Consider the following 17,319-nt stretch of genomic DNA (forward strand, 5'->3'; position numbering starts at 1 on the left):
GTGATTTTCTGGATTTTTTTTTCTCAATTTGTCTGTCATAGTTGACGTGTACCTATGATGAAAATTACAGGCCTCTCATCTTTTTAAGTGGGAGAACTTGCACAATTGGTGGCTGACTAAATACTTGTTTTCCCCACTGTATGTGTGTGATATATATATATATATATATATATATATATATATATATATATATATATATATATATATATATATATATATATATATATACACACACACATATATATACACACACATACACACATATATATATACTGCTCAAAAAAATTAAGGGAACACTTAAACAACACATCCTAGATCTGAATGAATGAAATAATCTTATTAAATACTTTTTTCTTTACATAGTTGAATGTGCTGACAACAAAATCAACACAAAAATTATCAATGGAAATCAAATGTATCAACCCATGGAGGTCTGGATTTGGAGTCACCCTCAAAATTAAAGTGGAAAACCACACTACAGGCTGATCCAACTTTGATGTAATGTCCTTAAAACAAGTCAAAATTAGGCTCAGTAGTGTGTGTGGCCTCCACGTGCCTGTATGACCTCCCTACAACGCCTGGGCATGCTCCTGATGAGGTGGCGGATGGTCTCCTGAGGGATCTCCTCCCAGACCTGGACTAAAGCATCCGCCAACTCCTGGACAGTCTGTGGTGCAACGTGGCGTTGGTGGATGGAGCGAGATATGATGTCCCAGATGTGCTCAATTGGATTCAGGTCTGGGGAACGGGCGGGCCAGTCCATAGCATCAATGCCTTCCTCTTGCAGGAACTGCTGACACACTCCAGCCACATGAGGTCTAGCATTGTCTTGCATTAGGAGGAACCCAGGGCCAACCGCACCAGCATATGGTCTCACAAGGGGTCTGAGGATCTCATCTCGGCACCTAATGGCAGTCAGGCTACCTCTGGCGAGCACATGGAGGGCTGTGCGGCCCCCCAAAGAAATGCCACACCATGACTGACCCACCGCCAAACCGGTCATGCTGGAGGATGTTGCAGGCAGCAGAACGTTCTCCACGGCGTCTCCAGACTCTGTCACATGTGCTCAGTGTGAACCTGCTTTCATCTGAAGAGCACAGGGCGCCAGTGGCGAATTTGCCAATCTTGGTGTTCTCTGGCAAATGCCAAACGTCCTGCACGGTGTTGGGCTGTAAGCACAACCCCCACCTGTGGACGCCGGGCCCTCATACCACCCTCATGGAGTCTGTTTCTGACCGTTTGAGCAGACACATGCACATTTGTGGCCTGCTGGAGGTCATTTTGCAGGGCTCTGGCAGTGCTTCTCCTGCTCCTCCTTGCACAAAGGCGGAGGTAGCGGTCCTGCTGCTGGGTTGTTGCCCTCCTACGGCCTCCTCCACGTCTCCTGATGTACTGGCCTGTCTCCTGGTAGCGCCTCCATGCACTGGACACTACGCTGACAGACACAGCAAACCTTCTTGCCACAGCTCGCATTGATGTGCCATCCTGGATGAGCTGCACTACCTGAGCCACTTGTGTGGGTTGTAGACTCCGTCTCATGCTACCACTAGAGTGAAAGCACCGCCAGCATTCAAAAGTGACCAAAACATCAGCCAGGAAGCATAGGAACTGAGAAGTGGTCTGTGGTCACCACCTGCAGAACCACTTCTTTATTGGGGGTGTCTTGCTAATTGCCTATAATTTCCACCTGTTGTCTATTCCATTTGCACAACAGCATGTGAAATGTATTGTCAATCAGTGTTGCTTCCTAAGTGGACAGTTTGATTTCACAGAAGTGTGATGGACTTGGAGTTACATTGTGTTGTTTAAGTGTTCCCTTAATTTTTTTGAGCAGTGTGTAATATATATATATATATATATATATATATATATATATATATATATATATATATATATATATATATATATATATATATATATATATATACACACACACACACACAGACACATACATATATACACAACAATAACACATTTCTTGTTAAATTTGTTTTGGCAAGTCGGTTAAGACTTATTTTTTGTTTGCAGACAGATTATTTAACTTATATATATATACACATACACACACACACGTGTATATATACACATACATATATACACATACATACACACGTATATATACACACACACGTATATATACAGTTGAAGTCGGAAGTTTACATACACCTTAGCCAAATACATTTCAACTCAGTTTTTCACAATTAATCCTAGTATAAATTCCCTGTCTTAGGTCAGTTAGGATCACCACTTTATTTTAAGAATGTGAAATGTCAGAATAATAGTAGAGAGAATGATTTATTTCAGCTTTTATTTATTTCATCACATTCCCAGTGGGTCAGAAGTTTACATACACTCAATTAGTATTTGGTAGCATTGCCTTTAAATTGTTTAACTTGGGTCAAGCGGTTCGGGTAGCCTTCCACAAGCTTCCCACAATAAGTTGGGTGAATTTTGGCCCATTCCTCCTGACAGGGAGTCAAGTTTGTAGGCCTCCTTGTTCGCACACGCTTTTTCAGTTCTGCCCACACATTTCCTACAGGATTGAGGTCAGAGCTTTGTGATGGCCACTACAATACCTTGACTTTGTTGTCCTTAAGCCATTTTGGCACAACTTTGGAAGTATGCTTGGGGTCATTGTCCATTTGGAAGACCCATTTGCGACCAAGCTTTAACTTCCTGACTGATGTCTTGAGATGTTGCTTCAATATATCCACATAATTTTCCTTCCTCATGATGCCATCTATTTTGTGAAGTGCACCAGTCCATCCTGCAACAAAGCACCCCCACAGCATGACGCTGCCACCCCCGTGCTTCACGGTTGGGATGGTGTTCTTTGGCTTACAAGTGTTCCCCTTTTTCCTCCAAACGTAACAATGGTCATTATGGCCAAACAGTTCTATTTTTGTTTCATCAGACCAGAGGACATTTCTCCAAAAAGTACGATCTTTGTCCCAATGTGCAGTTGCAAACCGTAGTCTGGCTTTTTAATGGCGGTTTTGGAGCAGTGGCTTCTTCCTTGCTGAGCGGCCTTTCAGGTTATGTCGATATAGGACTTGTTTTACTGTGGATATAGATACTTTTGTACCTGTTTCCTTCAGCGTCTTCACAAGGTCCTTTGCAGTTGTTCTGGGATTGATTTGTACTTTTTGCACCAAAGTACGTTCATCTCTAGGAGACAGAACGCGTCTCCTTCCTTAGCAGTATGACGGCTGCGTGGTCCCATGGTGTTTATACTTGCGTACTACTGTATGTATGTGTGTGTGTGTGTGTGTGTGTGTGTGTGTGTGTGTGTGTGTGTGTGTGTATATATATACATACATATACATACATACACACACACATATACACACACACTTTTTGATTTTATTATTATTTTGACAGGTAAGCCCTGTAGATACAAAAATACACATCTATACAATAAAAGCACTTAATATACACAAACAAACATTGAAAAACGCATCCACACAAAACAATCATCCACACAATGCACTCATAACAAACTCATAAGTTAATTAATGAAGGGTCCCCTAACAGCAGTCTGAAAAGCCCTAGAGGCACCAATTCCCCCAATTTCAGGGTGTATTGGAGATTGTTCCACATGTAAGGTGCAGAAAAACTAATAGCATCCGTACTGGGAAACCACCGTGGCCGGGGAAATATGTAGGGAAGCTACTAATAGTTATTACAAACTGCAAAAGTCAGCAAGCTCATAAACTGAATGCTTGAGTCCATCGGCAGCTCTTTGAAGCTTGGATAAAGCCATGAAAGCTTCAGCTGATGGCACTTACATAAACAAAGAATTGAAAAAGAACAAGGGGCTGGAAAATGTAATAAAGATCATCTACAAACTAGGGATGTGACAAATGGAAAACATTAACTTCTTCCGTTAAAACGATAACAAAAATTCATCAAGTTTGCCTCTTCTTATTTGGTTTTATTTAACTTACACAACTTTCCCCAGGCCTTTATAGCCTACCGTCTACAGAAAATAATATGTTTTCTGGTAACTGCACTGTGATTTAAATTTTGTGGGGGGGGGGAAAGAACAAAAGATAATGTTTATCAGCTAGGGATTTTTCTTAACATGAACAATCCCAACTTCGTTTCAACGTTTAAACATTCACACCTACTACAAACAAACTTCACTCCTACAGTAGCTCGGCACATAAGTAGGCTACTATAGAGAGCTTAATTTCATGTATAAAGCAGCTTTGAAAAGCATAAAGGGATATAGTCGGCATCACCTGTCATTCGACACCTCATGTAACAGCCAGTAGCTGGTTTAATTCCTGCTATGCTGTCATTGACATTCCACTCCATATCAACCAAAAGCTATTGTGTTAGGCTGGGGCTATTCTGGGGCATTACTGTCAGCCTGGCCTGCTGCAGGTCAGTTCCATACTGTAATGCTATGAAAGTGGCACAGGCTGGATGTGATAATGACTCACCAGTTGAGACTGACGCAGTCAGGGCGCCCACGTCACACCACGTGCCACATAGTGACTATTCCCACAACAACCCGTGATGGGCATGGGGGTATCAGGAAATCTCAGTAACCACTAAAGTATCAACACTGATTTATTGTGTACATGTACAGTAGGTTGAGCTCTGCGCAAATCTTCTATTGATATCAATTAATTATAAATTTACATGAAAGTCAGGCCTACATGGCGTGTCTTAAGTTTGGACGAGGCTTCATGTTTGCACAACTTTACACACTTAGAACTCAAAGGGAGACTATACTAGGTCTCAGTGACAGCAGTACTCCTGTCACTCCATTCCATCAACAGCAACTAGGCCAGAGCTGTAGCTAGTTAGCCCCACATAAGTATTCAGCTATGTGGTCGTTGGCAAATCATAAAGCTACAAAAACAATCACTGCTTGGTCATACTTGAGTTAGTTTAATGTGTTCAGAACCAGTTGGCCTACCTTTCACTCTTAATAAGACCTAAGGGGATATTCTATTTCCCATACCTGGATTTAATTGAGACAAATTGCTATAAAAAGGTATACTGGTATACATGACCAGTTAAAACATATGTCTGTACTTTTGGGCAAAACACCAATGTTAACAACCTAGGCCTAGACTAAATGTTACTGAGGCAGCAACATACACACACACCTTTAAGTATTGTAGGTCATACATGCAACTGGCATTCACTGCTTGATATTGGTCAGTACACCTCATGAAATAGAGGGAACTGGGTCATTCAAAATATGTGTATGTGACAATTACAGAGACCAGAAATAACCAAATGAAAGCCAAACACACCTGGAAGGTAGCGATACAAACAGGTAGGCCTACTCATAGTGTTGCCGTACTTGAATATAAACTAGGTCTAGTCATGGAGTTAAAGTTATTCTGACCATTGTCAGAATTAATCAAGTTATAACACGCCACATTTACACTCCCCTACGTATTTATTTGGACAGTGAAGCTATAACTTTTAATTTGGCTCTATAACTCCAGCATTTTGGATTTGAGATCAAATGTTTTATTTGAGGCGACAGTACAAAATGTCACCTTTTATTTGATGTTATTTTCATACATATGTTTTACCGTTTAGAAATAAAAGCACTTTATGTACAGTGAGGGAAAAAAGTATTTGATCCCCTGCTGATTTTGTACGTTTGCCCACTGACAAAGAAATGATTAGTCTATAATTTTAATGGTAGGTTTATTTGAACAGTGAGAGACAGAATAACAACAACAAAATCCAGAAAAACGCATGTCAAAAATTTTATACATTGATTTGCATTTTAATGAGGGAAATAAGTATTTGACCCCATCTCAATCAGAAAGATTTCTGGCTCCCAGGTGTCTTTTATACAGGTAACGAGCTGAGATTAGGAGCACACTCTTAAAGGGGGGAGTCCTAATCTCAGCTTGTTACCTGTATAAAAGACACCTGTCCACAGAAGCAATCAATCAGATTCCAAACTCTCCACCATGGCCAAGACCAAAGAGCTCTCCAAGGATGTCAGGGACAAGATTGTAGACCTACACAAGGCTGGAATGGGCTACAAGACCATCGCCAAGCAGCTTGGTGAGAAGGTGACAACAGTTGGTGCGATTATTCGCAAATGGAAGAAACACAAAATAACTGTCAATCTCCCTCGGCCTGGGGCTCCATGCAAGATCTCACCTCGTGGAGTTGCAATGATAATGACAACGGTGAAGAATCAGCCCAGAACAACACGGGAGGATCTTGTCAATGATCTCAAGGCAGCTGGGACCATAGTCACCAAAAAAACAATTGGTAACACACTACGCCGTGAAGGACTGAAATCCTGCAGCGCCCGCAAGGTCCCCCTGCTCAAGAAAGCACATATACAGGCCCGTCTGAAGTTTGCCAATGAACATCTGAATGATTCAGAGGAGAACTGGGTGAAAGTGTTGTGGTCAGATGAGACCAAAATCGAGCTCTTTGGCATCAACTCAACTCGCTGTGTTTGGAGGAGGAGGAATGCTGCCTATGACCCCAAGAACACCATCCCCACCGTCAAACATGGAGGTGGAAACATTATGCTTTGGGGGTGTTTTTCTGCTAAGGGGACAGGACAACTTCACCGCATCAAAGGGACGATGGACGGGGCCATGTACCGTCAAATCTTGAGTGAGAACCTTCCCTCAGCCAGGGCATTGAAAATGGGTCGTGGATGGGTATTCCAGCATGACAATGACCCAAAACAGACGGCCAAGGCAACAAAGAAGTGGCTCAAGAGGCACATTAAGGTCCTGGAGTGGCCTAGCCAGTCTCCAGACATTAATCCCATAGAAAATATGTGGAGGGAGCTGAAGGTTCGAGTTGCCAAACGTCAGCCTCGAAACCTTAATGACTTGGAGAAGATCTGCAAAGAGGAGTGGGACAAAATCCCTCCTGAGATGTGTGCAAACCTGGTGGCCAACCACAAGAAACGTCTGACCTCTGTGATTGCCAACAAGGGTTTGCCACCAAGTACTAAGTCATGTTTTGCAGAGGGGTCAAATACTTATTTCCCTCATTAAAATGCAAATAAATTTATAACATTTTTGACATGCGTTTTTCTGCATTTTGTTGTTGTTATTCTGTCTCTCACTGTTCAAATAAACCTACCATTAAAATTATAGACTGATCATGTCTTTGTCAGTGGGCAAACGTACAAAATCAGCAGGGGATCAAATACTTTTTTCCCCTCACTGTATCTAGTCCCCCCATTTGAAAGTGACAAGTATTTGGACAAATTCACTTATGTGTATTAAAGTAGTGAAACGTGTAATATTTGGTCCCATATTCCTAGCACGCAATGACTACATCACGCTTGTGACTCTTCAAACTTTTTGGATGCATTTGTAATTTGTTTTGGTTGTGTTTCAGATTATGTTGTGCCCAATAGAAATGAATTGTAAATAATGTAGTGTCATTCTGGAGTCACTTTTATTGTAAATAAGAATAGAATATGTTTCTGAACACTTCCATAATCATGGATAATCATGAATTAATCATGAATAATGATGAGTGAGAACGTTAGAGGCACAAACATCATACCCCCAAGACATACTAATCTCTCATCATTACCAATAAATGGGGAGGTTAGCATTTTTAGGGGGGGGGTATTATATTTATGCCTTTAACTTTCTCACTCATCATTCACGATTTATTCATGATTATCCATAATCATGGTGGCATCCACTTGAACCCTTTCTACTCGCTGAAAATGGCAGATTATGTCATTGATAAGTGCCGAAATTCGTAACCAGTGGCTGTACAGTAACATGTTATACATGACGTTAGAGCTCCGGTTGTCCAGTTCACAGGGCTGTATGGGTTTTGACTGACAGACGTTATAAACTTGAGAACCCCGTGCGACAAGATGCCCCAGTCCCTCCCGGTAATTGGGCTACTTTTGCACATTTGTTGTCTGAGTGAGGAAAATGCTGTAAATCAGGAGGAGTCGATGTGTTCTGAAAGATGAGCCATTGAGGTTTATAATGAATACCACTTTGAAGTCATACAAGCAAACCACACACTCAACAGTCCAAATGTGCACTTCACATGTCCATATTTGAAAACTCATGTAATTTACATTATCAACGTTCATGATCGCTATGTTTGATCCTCAGTAACAAGGATGACATGCGTTATACCCTGGGTTGTCCTGAACAGAATGAGCCTGTTTGTCATATTGTGAAGAAGATTTGCCGCAGAACACACACTTGAATGCACTCATGACTCCATTCTATGTGCACCAAAATTATAATCTGTCTGAAGTGCCTTTTGAAAGCCTAACATTAAGATCATATTTTATAACTTTGCTAGCCATGTTGGCAATAGAATCAGCTCAAATTATGCCCCCCTGACCCAGATTGCGATTTATAAATGGAACGTTTTTGGATTTCGTATACAACAACAGTAATGTGTGATGGTGGGGACACGTGGCTTTGTTCCAAACAAAAAACTACAAGTGTGCTTGCTTCAGTTCCTCAATGGCAAAGCCAGGAGAGCTCAAAAAATAACCTTATAGTTGAGGGCTCTTTCCTTCAACTATACCATAAAAGTGCATTGAAATTACTTAGGAACTGTGCAGTTTGGAGAGGTGTGTGGCCACTTGGAAACACCAGTTTGACCGTTCACTCAAACCCTTGTAATCGGTTTTTCTTATCTTGCACCTACTCCAAAATGTCAATGAATATTCTTATTATCTGACTAAATGTATTCACAGTATTTTCAGATTTCGTTATTGACAAATGCTGTGAAAAGTACAGTAAATGTCAAATTCACATAAAATCAACAGTGTAATGTTTGGATTCAGTCTTGTATCAGGTGAATTGTTGTGTCCTCACCTTTGGCTTGATCATTTCCCCATAATCTCCAAAATGTTCTCTTTCAATTGATAACATGCTTTTTATTGTTCTTCATTTCAATTTGGCCCTTTCCATATAGGCCAATTTCCACGAGTAACAGGTTAATGTAGAAGTGTTCAGAAACCTATTCTATTCTTATTTACAATAAAAGTGACTCCAAAATGACAATACATTATTTACCATTCATTTCTATTGGGCACAACATAATCTGAAACACAACCAAAACTAACTGCAAATGCATCCAAAACGTTTGTAGAGTCACAAGCTTGATGTTGTTATTGAGTGCTAGGAATATGGGGCCAAATACTTAACTTCTGACTACATTAATACACATATGTGAATTTGTCCAAATACTTATGAACCTTCAAATGGGGGGGGGTAGATACATAAAGTGCTAAAGGGTAAAACAGATATAAATATGCACAGGATTATAATAACTATCACTATATCTGTGCCTTCAAGGTCACTTCCACTTTTACTAAAGTGAGTCAGCAGTAGTGGTGGCAGTGTCAAAGCCACAGGCCTGGACATACTGAAGGAATATCGTAATGACTTACTAGACGATTCTCATCGAACACCTCCAGCAACAGCCGATGCTTCCTGGGATGAACCTGAAAGAGAAAAGATAGACTTCAACCAATGGGTCCAAGAACATCAAACTAAAATCAACAACAATCCCCTCCTTAATCTCTCCAACATGCTATAGTCCGAAGACCACCAGTCTCTTGTCAATCACAACAAATCCTTTACCTTCATTAGGTATAGAACTGGACGAGTTTACTATTGGTTTCTAAGTTCCAATTGAATGTTTCTTTAGAATTGGGTGTACCCTCTAAACATCTCTGTTGTGGCTAACACAAAGCGTTGGTATGTGGAAACATGACATTTGACCTCATGTTGCTCAGAGCTCACATACCATGAAAACAGTTAGGCTACACAGCATAGCAAGTTCTGTCACAAAAACCCACAGAGAGGTAGTGGAAACTTCCCCTAAGCAATTTCCTAAGAGGTCTCACAACCAGGTGAAGATGACATTCAGAGCAAACTGATTACAAAGTCAAAAGAAAATCCTCAGAGAAAAAGAACATCAACACCGGCGACATCGTCTAGACAAAATTAAGGTAAAATAGGACAAAGGGAAAGGTGGGCCATTGCTCAGTGGACCAGACATTGGCACACCAGACTGAATATGGAGCTTCTTTGTATTCATTATTTTTTAAATGGCTAAGGCGGACAAGAAAATATATTTGTACTAGCGAAAACTTCCCAAGCACTTCCTACTGTAAATAAGGTGAGTGTTTGTGCATTGAGTCATGACTAGATTTTAGCAAGAGCGAGCCCACCCATGATTTGAAGGGTCTGTAAAACATGAGTCGTCTATGCGGATAAACTCAGGCTAGCTTCCAGCTTCTGATTACTATTTGGAGGGAGGCCCACTCCCCAGTAGCACAGTCCTCAGCACCACAAATGGAGGTGACCAATGTCGGCTGTGAAGCTAAAATCAAGCTCCACTCATAAGCAAAGATAGCCCTGTTGTATTCTGGCTGGCTGACTAACACAAAGCACAAACAGGTCCTTGAAAACTAGTAGGCTTCGCACCAAACATGGCTATTATTTCAATCCATCGCTAATGAAAGCTAATTGGATCTTCCAGCTTTAATTACAAAACCAATCCCATTTGACACGGAGAACTAACAATGCATAGTTTTAAAAAATGTACATAAATATATTTCTCCGAAATATCTTTGAACGTAGGTGTATTTCCTCTCAATGCTTAAAACAGAGTGAGAATTATCTATAACTAAAAAACATCAGAAACCATTCGACAGAGCTGGGAAGAGACGCACAGTGAAAGACAGCCACCACCTTCTCAGGGGCATTGTAACTAAAGCCACCGCCCCCAGGCCATCTCATGACCACTGGAAAATGAAATGTGTTTCTGTCAAAATGGGCCCTCTTGCTAAGTGAAGCCATTATTAACACTGCCACTTTGATAAGGTGGGCCAAATCGGCCGCAACTCCTGTAGACCATAAAGGGAGAGTGCGGTCGTCAAATATAACTTGTTTACTTTATGATATATGATTAACGTCAAAAGAACAATCAAAAGATACAGATAAGAGATAGGCTAGGGGGTCAGGTGTTTTAAAAGATCTTTTGATATTCGTTTGAACGCATGTTATTTTATCAAACAGGTTCAAAAGCTTTCCAGGGCAGGTATAAACATAATAACATTCACAATAGGGACAAGTACTACAAGGTGCAGGGAGCTGTAAGTGTTACAACAGCTGTATCCGTCTAAGGAGAATCCACTGAGTACTGATTTACTGTACCAAGAAACCATGATGGAGAAAATCCCTGAAAAGACTGTAGGAGACAGAAATCTCAACTGGCATGGTGACGTGATTTTTTTCTCATTTCAGATTGACTGGGGGGAGTGTTGAATCATTGTCCAGGGCAACGGGACATTGTGCAGCACTGCCATAGTTTCTAGACATGGGTAATGAGTGTCTAAGGCTTAAACATAGTGGATATATTACTGAATGTGTGCAACTATATATACACAAAAGCTTCCTGCTCAATGTCAATGGCCAGAGAAATTAAAACATTTCAAATATTTCCCTCGGTCTACTGGCGAGATGGGCCTAGTCCACTGCTACACTACCGGTCAAAAGTTTTAGAACACCTACTCATTCAAGGGTTTTTCTTTATTTTTACTATTTTCTACATTGTAGAATAATAGTGAAGACATCAACACTACGAAATAACACATATGGAATCATGTAGTAACCAAAAAAGTGTTAAACAAATCAAAATATATTTTATATTTGAGATTCTTCAAATAGCCACCCTTTGCCTTGATGACAGCTTTGCACACTCTTGGCATTCTCTCAACCAGCTTCACCTGGAATGCTTTTCCAACAGTCTTGAAGGAGTTCCCACATATGCTGAGCACTTGTTGGCTGCTTTTCATTCACTCTGCGGTCCGACTCATCCCAAACCATCTCAATTTGCTTGAGGTCGGGGGATTGTGGAGGCCAGGTCATCTGATGCAGCACTCCATCACTCTCCTTCTTGGTCAAATAGCCCTTACACAGCCTGGAGGTGTATTGGGTCATTGTCCTGTTGAAAAACAAATGATAGTCCCACTAAGCCCAAACCAGATGGGATGGCGAATCGCTGCAGAATGCTGTGGTAGCCATGCTGGTGTTCAAGTGTGCCTTGAATTCTAAATAAATCACAGACAATGTCACCAGCAAAGTACCCCAACAACTCCTCCTCCATGCTTTACGTTGGGAAATACACATGCACAGATTCATCCGTTCACCCACACCGCGTCTCACAAAGACACGGCGGTTGGAACCAAAAATCTCAAATTTGGACTCATCAGACCAAAGGACAAATTTCCAGCGGTCTAATGTCCATTGCTCGTGTTTCTTGGCCCAAGCAAGTCTCTTCTTATTATTGGTGTCCTTTAGTAGTGGTTTCCTTTGCAGCAATTCGACCATGAAGGCCTGATTCACAGAGTCTCCTCTGAACAGTTGATGTTGAGCTGTGTCTATTACTTGAACTCTGTGAAGCATTTATTTGGACTGCAATTTCTAAGGCTGGTAACTCTAATGAACTTATTCTCTGCAGCAGAGGTAACTCTGGGTCTTCCAATCCTGTGGCGGTCCTCATGAGAGCCAGTTTCATCATAACGCTTGACATTTTCCGTATTGACTGACCTTCATGTCTTAAAGTAATGATGGACTGTAGTTTCTCTTTGCTTATTTGAGCTGTTCTTGCCATAATATGGACTTGGTCTTTTACCAAATAGGGCTATCTTCTGTATACCCCCCTATCTTGTCACAACACAACTGATTGGCTCAAACACATTAAGAAGGAAAGAAATTCCACAAATTAACTTTTAAGAAGGCACACCTGATAATTTAAATGCATTCCAGGTGACTACCTCATGAAGCTGGTTGAGAAAATGCCAAGAGTGTGCATAGTTTTGATGTCTTCACTATTATTCTACAATGTAGAAAATAGTAAAAATAAAGAAAAACCCTTGAATGAGTAGGTGTTCTAAAACTTTTTACCGGTAGTGTATGTGGTACAACCAGATGCCGGTAGAAGTTACCCCCTCTCTGCTTTTTCTCCACATGCATAAAAGAATGTGGTTTTCTCCATCAAGATGCAAGACATAAAAATAAAATTTTTGCAACCACAATAAGCTTAGGAAACCACCATCCTAAAAGCCTACTATTTTTCAAAGTATTTTTGTTGAAATAACGAATTCAACCTCAGTCAGCAAAAGTTCCAGCTTTTGAAATGTGCTCTTGAACTTCAGGTCTCAAGGTACACTAACAACAATTCAAATTCATATCGGTGCTCCCATAGCTACTAAAGGGTTGGGAATATTTATGTCTACTCCTTCACCGTAGAGGGTCAACCTAATGAAAAACAATCAGGACAGAAGGACATAAGCAGCTCTCCACACAAAAACCTCAGAGCAAGGACTCACGTCAACACCAGCTAACTCACTGAGGCTCTGTTTCACACCCCCAGTTCAACATTTAATCACGCTGTGTTTACATGCCCAAGATAGGAGCCAGGGGCAACAATCTCACAGGATGCTGGGTGGATCTTATTGACCAATCACAACGCCCAACATAGTGGAGGACTTCCTGTTGGTCCTCATTATGTACAGACACCCGTAAACATTGTACAAAAAAAAAACATCCCATGTCCACAGACAAAAATGTTTTTGCGTTCTGACTTTTAACTTGCTGTTTGTGAAATGTTAACCTCCCAGTGAGAATCTGGAGCAGCTTCAAACACTAATAGGGAACATATTACTGGGCCATTACGATTCAGACATGGAGGCATGCAGCAAAAAGAGATGAAATAAAGAGAGAAAAATAGAGAGAAAGGTCAAGGAAGGGTTGAGTCTTAAATGTCCTCAGAGCCCTGGGTAAAAAAGAAACTACACACACACATATTCACAATGCTCTTTTTATCATACATTTGACTTACCTTGAAAAAGAATTCCTCATTCCACTTCGGGTCCAATGTCTGGAAATGACAATGTATTTAAATGTAAATAGGATACTTACAAAACATAAACAAATAAATGCTCTGTACTTACTCAGATAGCACAGTTACTCACCTTTTTAATTGTTTTAGTCTGAAGACTTGTTAGTTCTCCATTGACAGGGTCATAAAGGGACACTCTTGTATATGGATCACTGTGATAGAAAATGAAAAGACAAAGCTCAACTTGATGTCTATCTGTCCCTTGGTGTGCAAAGATCAAACGAGGGAACATCTCTGGATAGCATGTAACAGTTTTCTCCCACAGGCCATATGGAGCACAAACCAATGTCATCATCAGAACCATAAATAGTTGCACTGAAAGAAATACTGATATTTTACAATGGACATGTGTAGAAAAATAGTGTTTATTCAGTACTGTGTTGACTTGACTGGAAATGATGGAGGGCTATTTAGGGGAAAGGAGCCTGGAGATTCTGAAGCATCTACTGTATGCAAGGGCAGAGAACTCCTGATAATAGCGCCATCTAAAGGTTGCACAGGACAGTTACAGTACGGTCTACGGAGAGTTGACAATTTAAGAAACGCTTGGAAGATGACATAAGCCTACTTAATATGAATAAGAATCTTTTCTTATTTTGAAGTGGGTACACAAGGTTTCTTCAAAGCAGGACAACACAAGGCCATCTTTCAACCCACTGCTATGGTGCTGAACTTTCCATTCAACAAGGCAAAACAGGACCACAGCAACCATTTTCCGTCTGTGGAACAGCACATTTTGAAGATGATTTTGCAAATCTCAGACTTTTGCGCTCAAGTTTGATTAATAGTATTCAATAAGTATCAGGCGAATACATTTATATTTCTAAATGCACAGAGCATTCAACCACCATATAGTATAGTACGCACGCACACCACTAGGTCCACAATGTTGACAAAATAAAAAAGTTCAACAAATATGGGCTCATTACCAAGTGTTTACAGTATAAACTGACAATCAGTTTGCTGTTTATTATGAAGTGGGTAGATGTGTAAGGTTTCATCCTAAAATGACTGGGCCAATAGACCTGCTTATGAACTCTAGATGTGTTTTGGGCAAAACAGCACAAGAAGCACACAGAACTCTAATAGATGATTTAGGAGTCCAATAAGTTAGGAAGGGTCCACAGTCCACACTAAGGAACGTGTAGAATCAGAATTTAGTATTTTATGGTATAACATGGCCAAAAGCATGAGTTTCCTAAAAAGTAGTGTATCAAAGATAGGACACTGTATTTTGGTAACACGAGACACCAGAATTATTCAGAGATACTGAAGCAAACCTCGCTAATATGAGCCTGGTAACAATTCCCACCAAGTGGGTTAACCCTATGGGTGCAATGCATAAGGTCTTTGCATTTCACACCAACGACCCCGGTTCGCTTCCCTGTACCGCTGTTCGTTAAATTGGTGTCAGAAGTGGGATCGCATTGGAATGCAAGGCCGGAAGTGTGAGGGGTCGAAGCACAGGGACGTGCTTTTACGTTCGGAGGGGGCAGTGAAGCGATCCTCACTAATAGGAGGTTCACTTCTCTGTCCTGAATTTGTTTAAATGATACCGATAGATTGGATTATCCATTTGAAGACATATTTTCCTCAAAATCAAGACTGACCTGGCTCCAAGGATATCTTTCTTGGCCAATCCAATTCCAGCTATGACTTTCACTCTCAGAATTCTAGCCTCATCCTGGAAAAAAAAACACAATAAGGACATAAATCACATTATTAGCTGCTTATATAAACACACACTACACACTGTAAATATCAGGTTAATGATGTTAGCTACATGAATGTCACTTACAGTAAATGACTCACAGGGAAATAAAATGTGTAGGTGTTTTTCCATGTGGATACTTATTTGATCTCAAACATTCAAGATCTACTTAGGCCACACTAATAATGACGTGATAATAACTCGCGTGACTCCTTTGGGTCAGAGGGGTTGGGTTAAATGCGGAAGACACATTTCAGTTAAATGCATTCAGTTGTACAACTGACTAGGTATACCCCTTTCCTTTCCACTGCTCTCTGAGTTTAGCCACTTGCCTGCCTAGCTTTTTAGCCAACTGGCATGGTTATTTTATTTTATTTTTATTTAACCTTTATTTAACCAGGTAAGCCAGTTGAGAACAAGTTCTCATTTACAACTGCGACCTGGCCAAGATAAAGCAAAGCAGTGCGATAAAAACAACAACAGAGTTACATATGGGATAAAACAAAACATACAGTCAATAACACAATAGAAAATCTATATACAGTGTGTGCAAATGTAGTAAGTTATGGAGGTAAGGCAATAAATAGGCCATAGTGCAAAATAATTACAATTTAGTATTAACACTGGAATGATAGATGTGCAGAAGATGATGTGCAAATAGAGATACTGGGGTGCAAATGAGCAAAATAAATAACAATATGGGGATGAGGTAGTTGGGTGGGCTAATTACAGATGGGCTGTGTAGAGGTGCAGTGATCGGTAAGCTGCTCTGACAACTGATGCTTAAAGTTAGTGAGGGAGATAAGTGTCTCCAGCTTCAGAGATTAGTTAATGATCCTTAAGTTAATATATTGTATTATCTATAGGTTGTCTAAAAATTGTGTGTTTGCTAGCTAACTGATCAACAGTAGGCCTATTCAACGATGACAGCTGACAGACAGCTGATGACGTAGTCTGAGTGACCATCAATTGTTACACATGCTAACTAGCTAGCTAGCTGGCTGGCTAACGTTGCATCGATAAAATGGATATTGGTATGGTGGGACTTGACTGTCCAACTCTGACAGCTGACAATAAATACCCAAAGAAATGTAAAGACACTTTAGCTAAAACACTTGGATATAACGGCATTTATCTGCCCAGGTAGCCAGTTAGTTAATTGGCTAGCTTGTTAGCTAAATATTTACCTCATCAGTCTGAAGTCCGCGGACCTCGGGAAGTGCAGCCATACTCATATCCTCAGCGCCGTAGCTTATGTCCTGTAGGTCGATTAAAGTAAAATATACCGAATGATAACACTGTAGGTGGTCTTCCACCAATTCACCTTTCAATAAGTAATGAACTGTACCAGACACAATAGCTAGTTAAATGTTCAAACGTGTCGTGCGTCGTTCTCCACCACCAGGATCCTGACTCCTCTGCTACCACGCCTCCACCTCCTACGTAGTAATTTCACGAGATCGTGATGTACAATGTATCAAAAAAGTAGATACAAAGTAGTTATCAACAAAACGTCCAGTAGTTAGTGGAAATGGTTGTAATGAATAGTTTTGCATATTCACTTCCATTGCAGACCAGGACAAATAATGTACCCATTTCAAATATTGTAATAGTGCATCATTTTACAAACCTCTGAGACCAGCCCAATAATGGACTAAAGGAGCCTAACTTTAGTCCTTATA

General features: G+C 40.6%; 1 protein-coding gene across 1 annotated transcript in view; it reads right to left on the reverse strand.

Annotated features, from left to right (window-relative positions):
* Positions 1-17,055, reverse strand: part of LOC121548293 (E3 ubiquitin-protein ligase NEDD4-like) — a 42,734-nt gene extending 25,679 nt beyond the window's left edge. The window contains exons 1-5 of the mRNA XM_041859723.2: positions 16,825-17,055; positions 15,537-15,610; positions 14,000-14,078; positions 13,867-13,905; positions 9,404-9,457 (exon numbers count right to left, since the gene is read on the reverse strand). Coding sequence (XP_041715657.1) covers positions 9,404-9,457; positions 13,867-13,905; positions 14,000-14,078; positions 15,537-15,610; positions 16,825-16,872 — 294 coding nt within the window. The 5' untranslated portion in view covers positions 16,873-17,055. The remainder of the gene's footprint in view (positions 1-9,403; positions 9,458-13,866; positions 13,906-13,999; positions 14,079-15,536; positions 15,611-16,824) is intronic.
* Positions 17,056-17,319: the final 264 nt, after the last annotated feature.

This window comes from Coregonus clupeaformis, unplaced genomic scaffold, assembly GCF_020615455.1.
Source record: "Coregonus clupeaformis isolate EN_2021a unplaced genomic scaffold, ASM2061545v1 scaf1080, whole genome shotgun sequence".
NCBI lineage: Eukaryota > Metazoa > Chordata > Actinopteri > Salmoniformes > Salmonidae > Coregonus > Coregonus clupeaformis.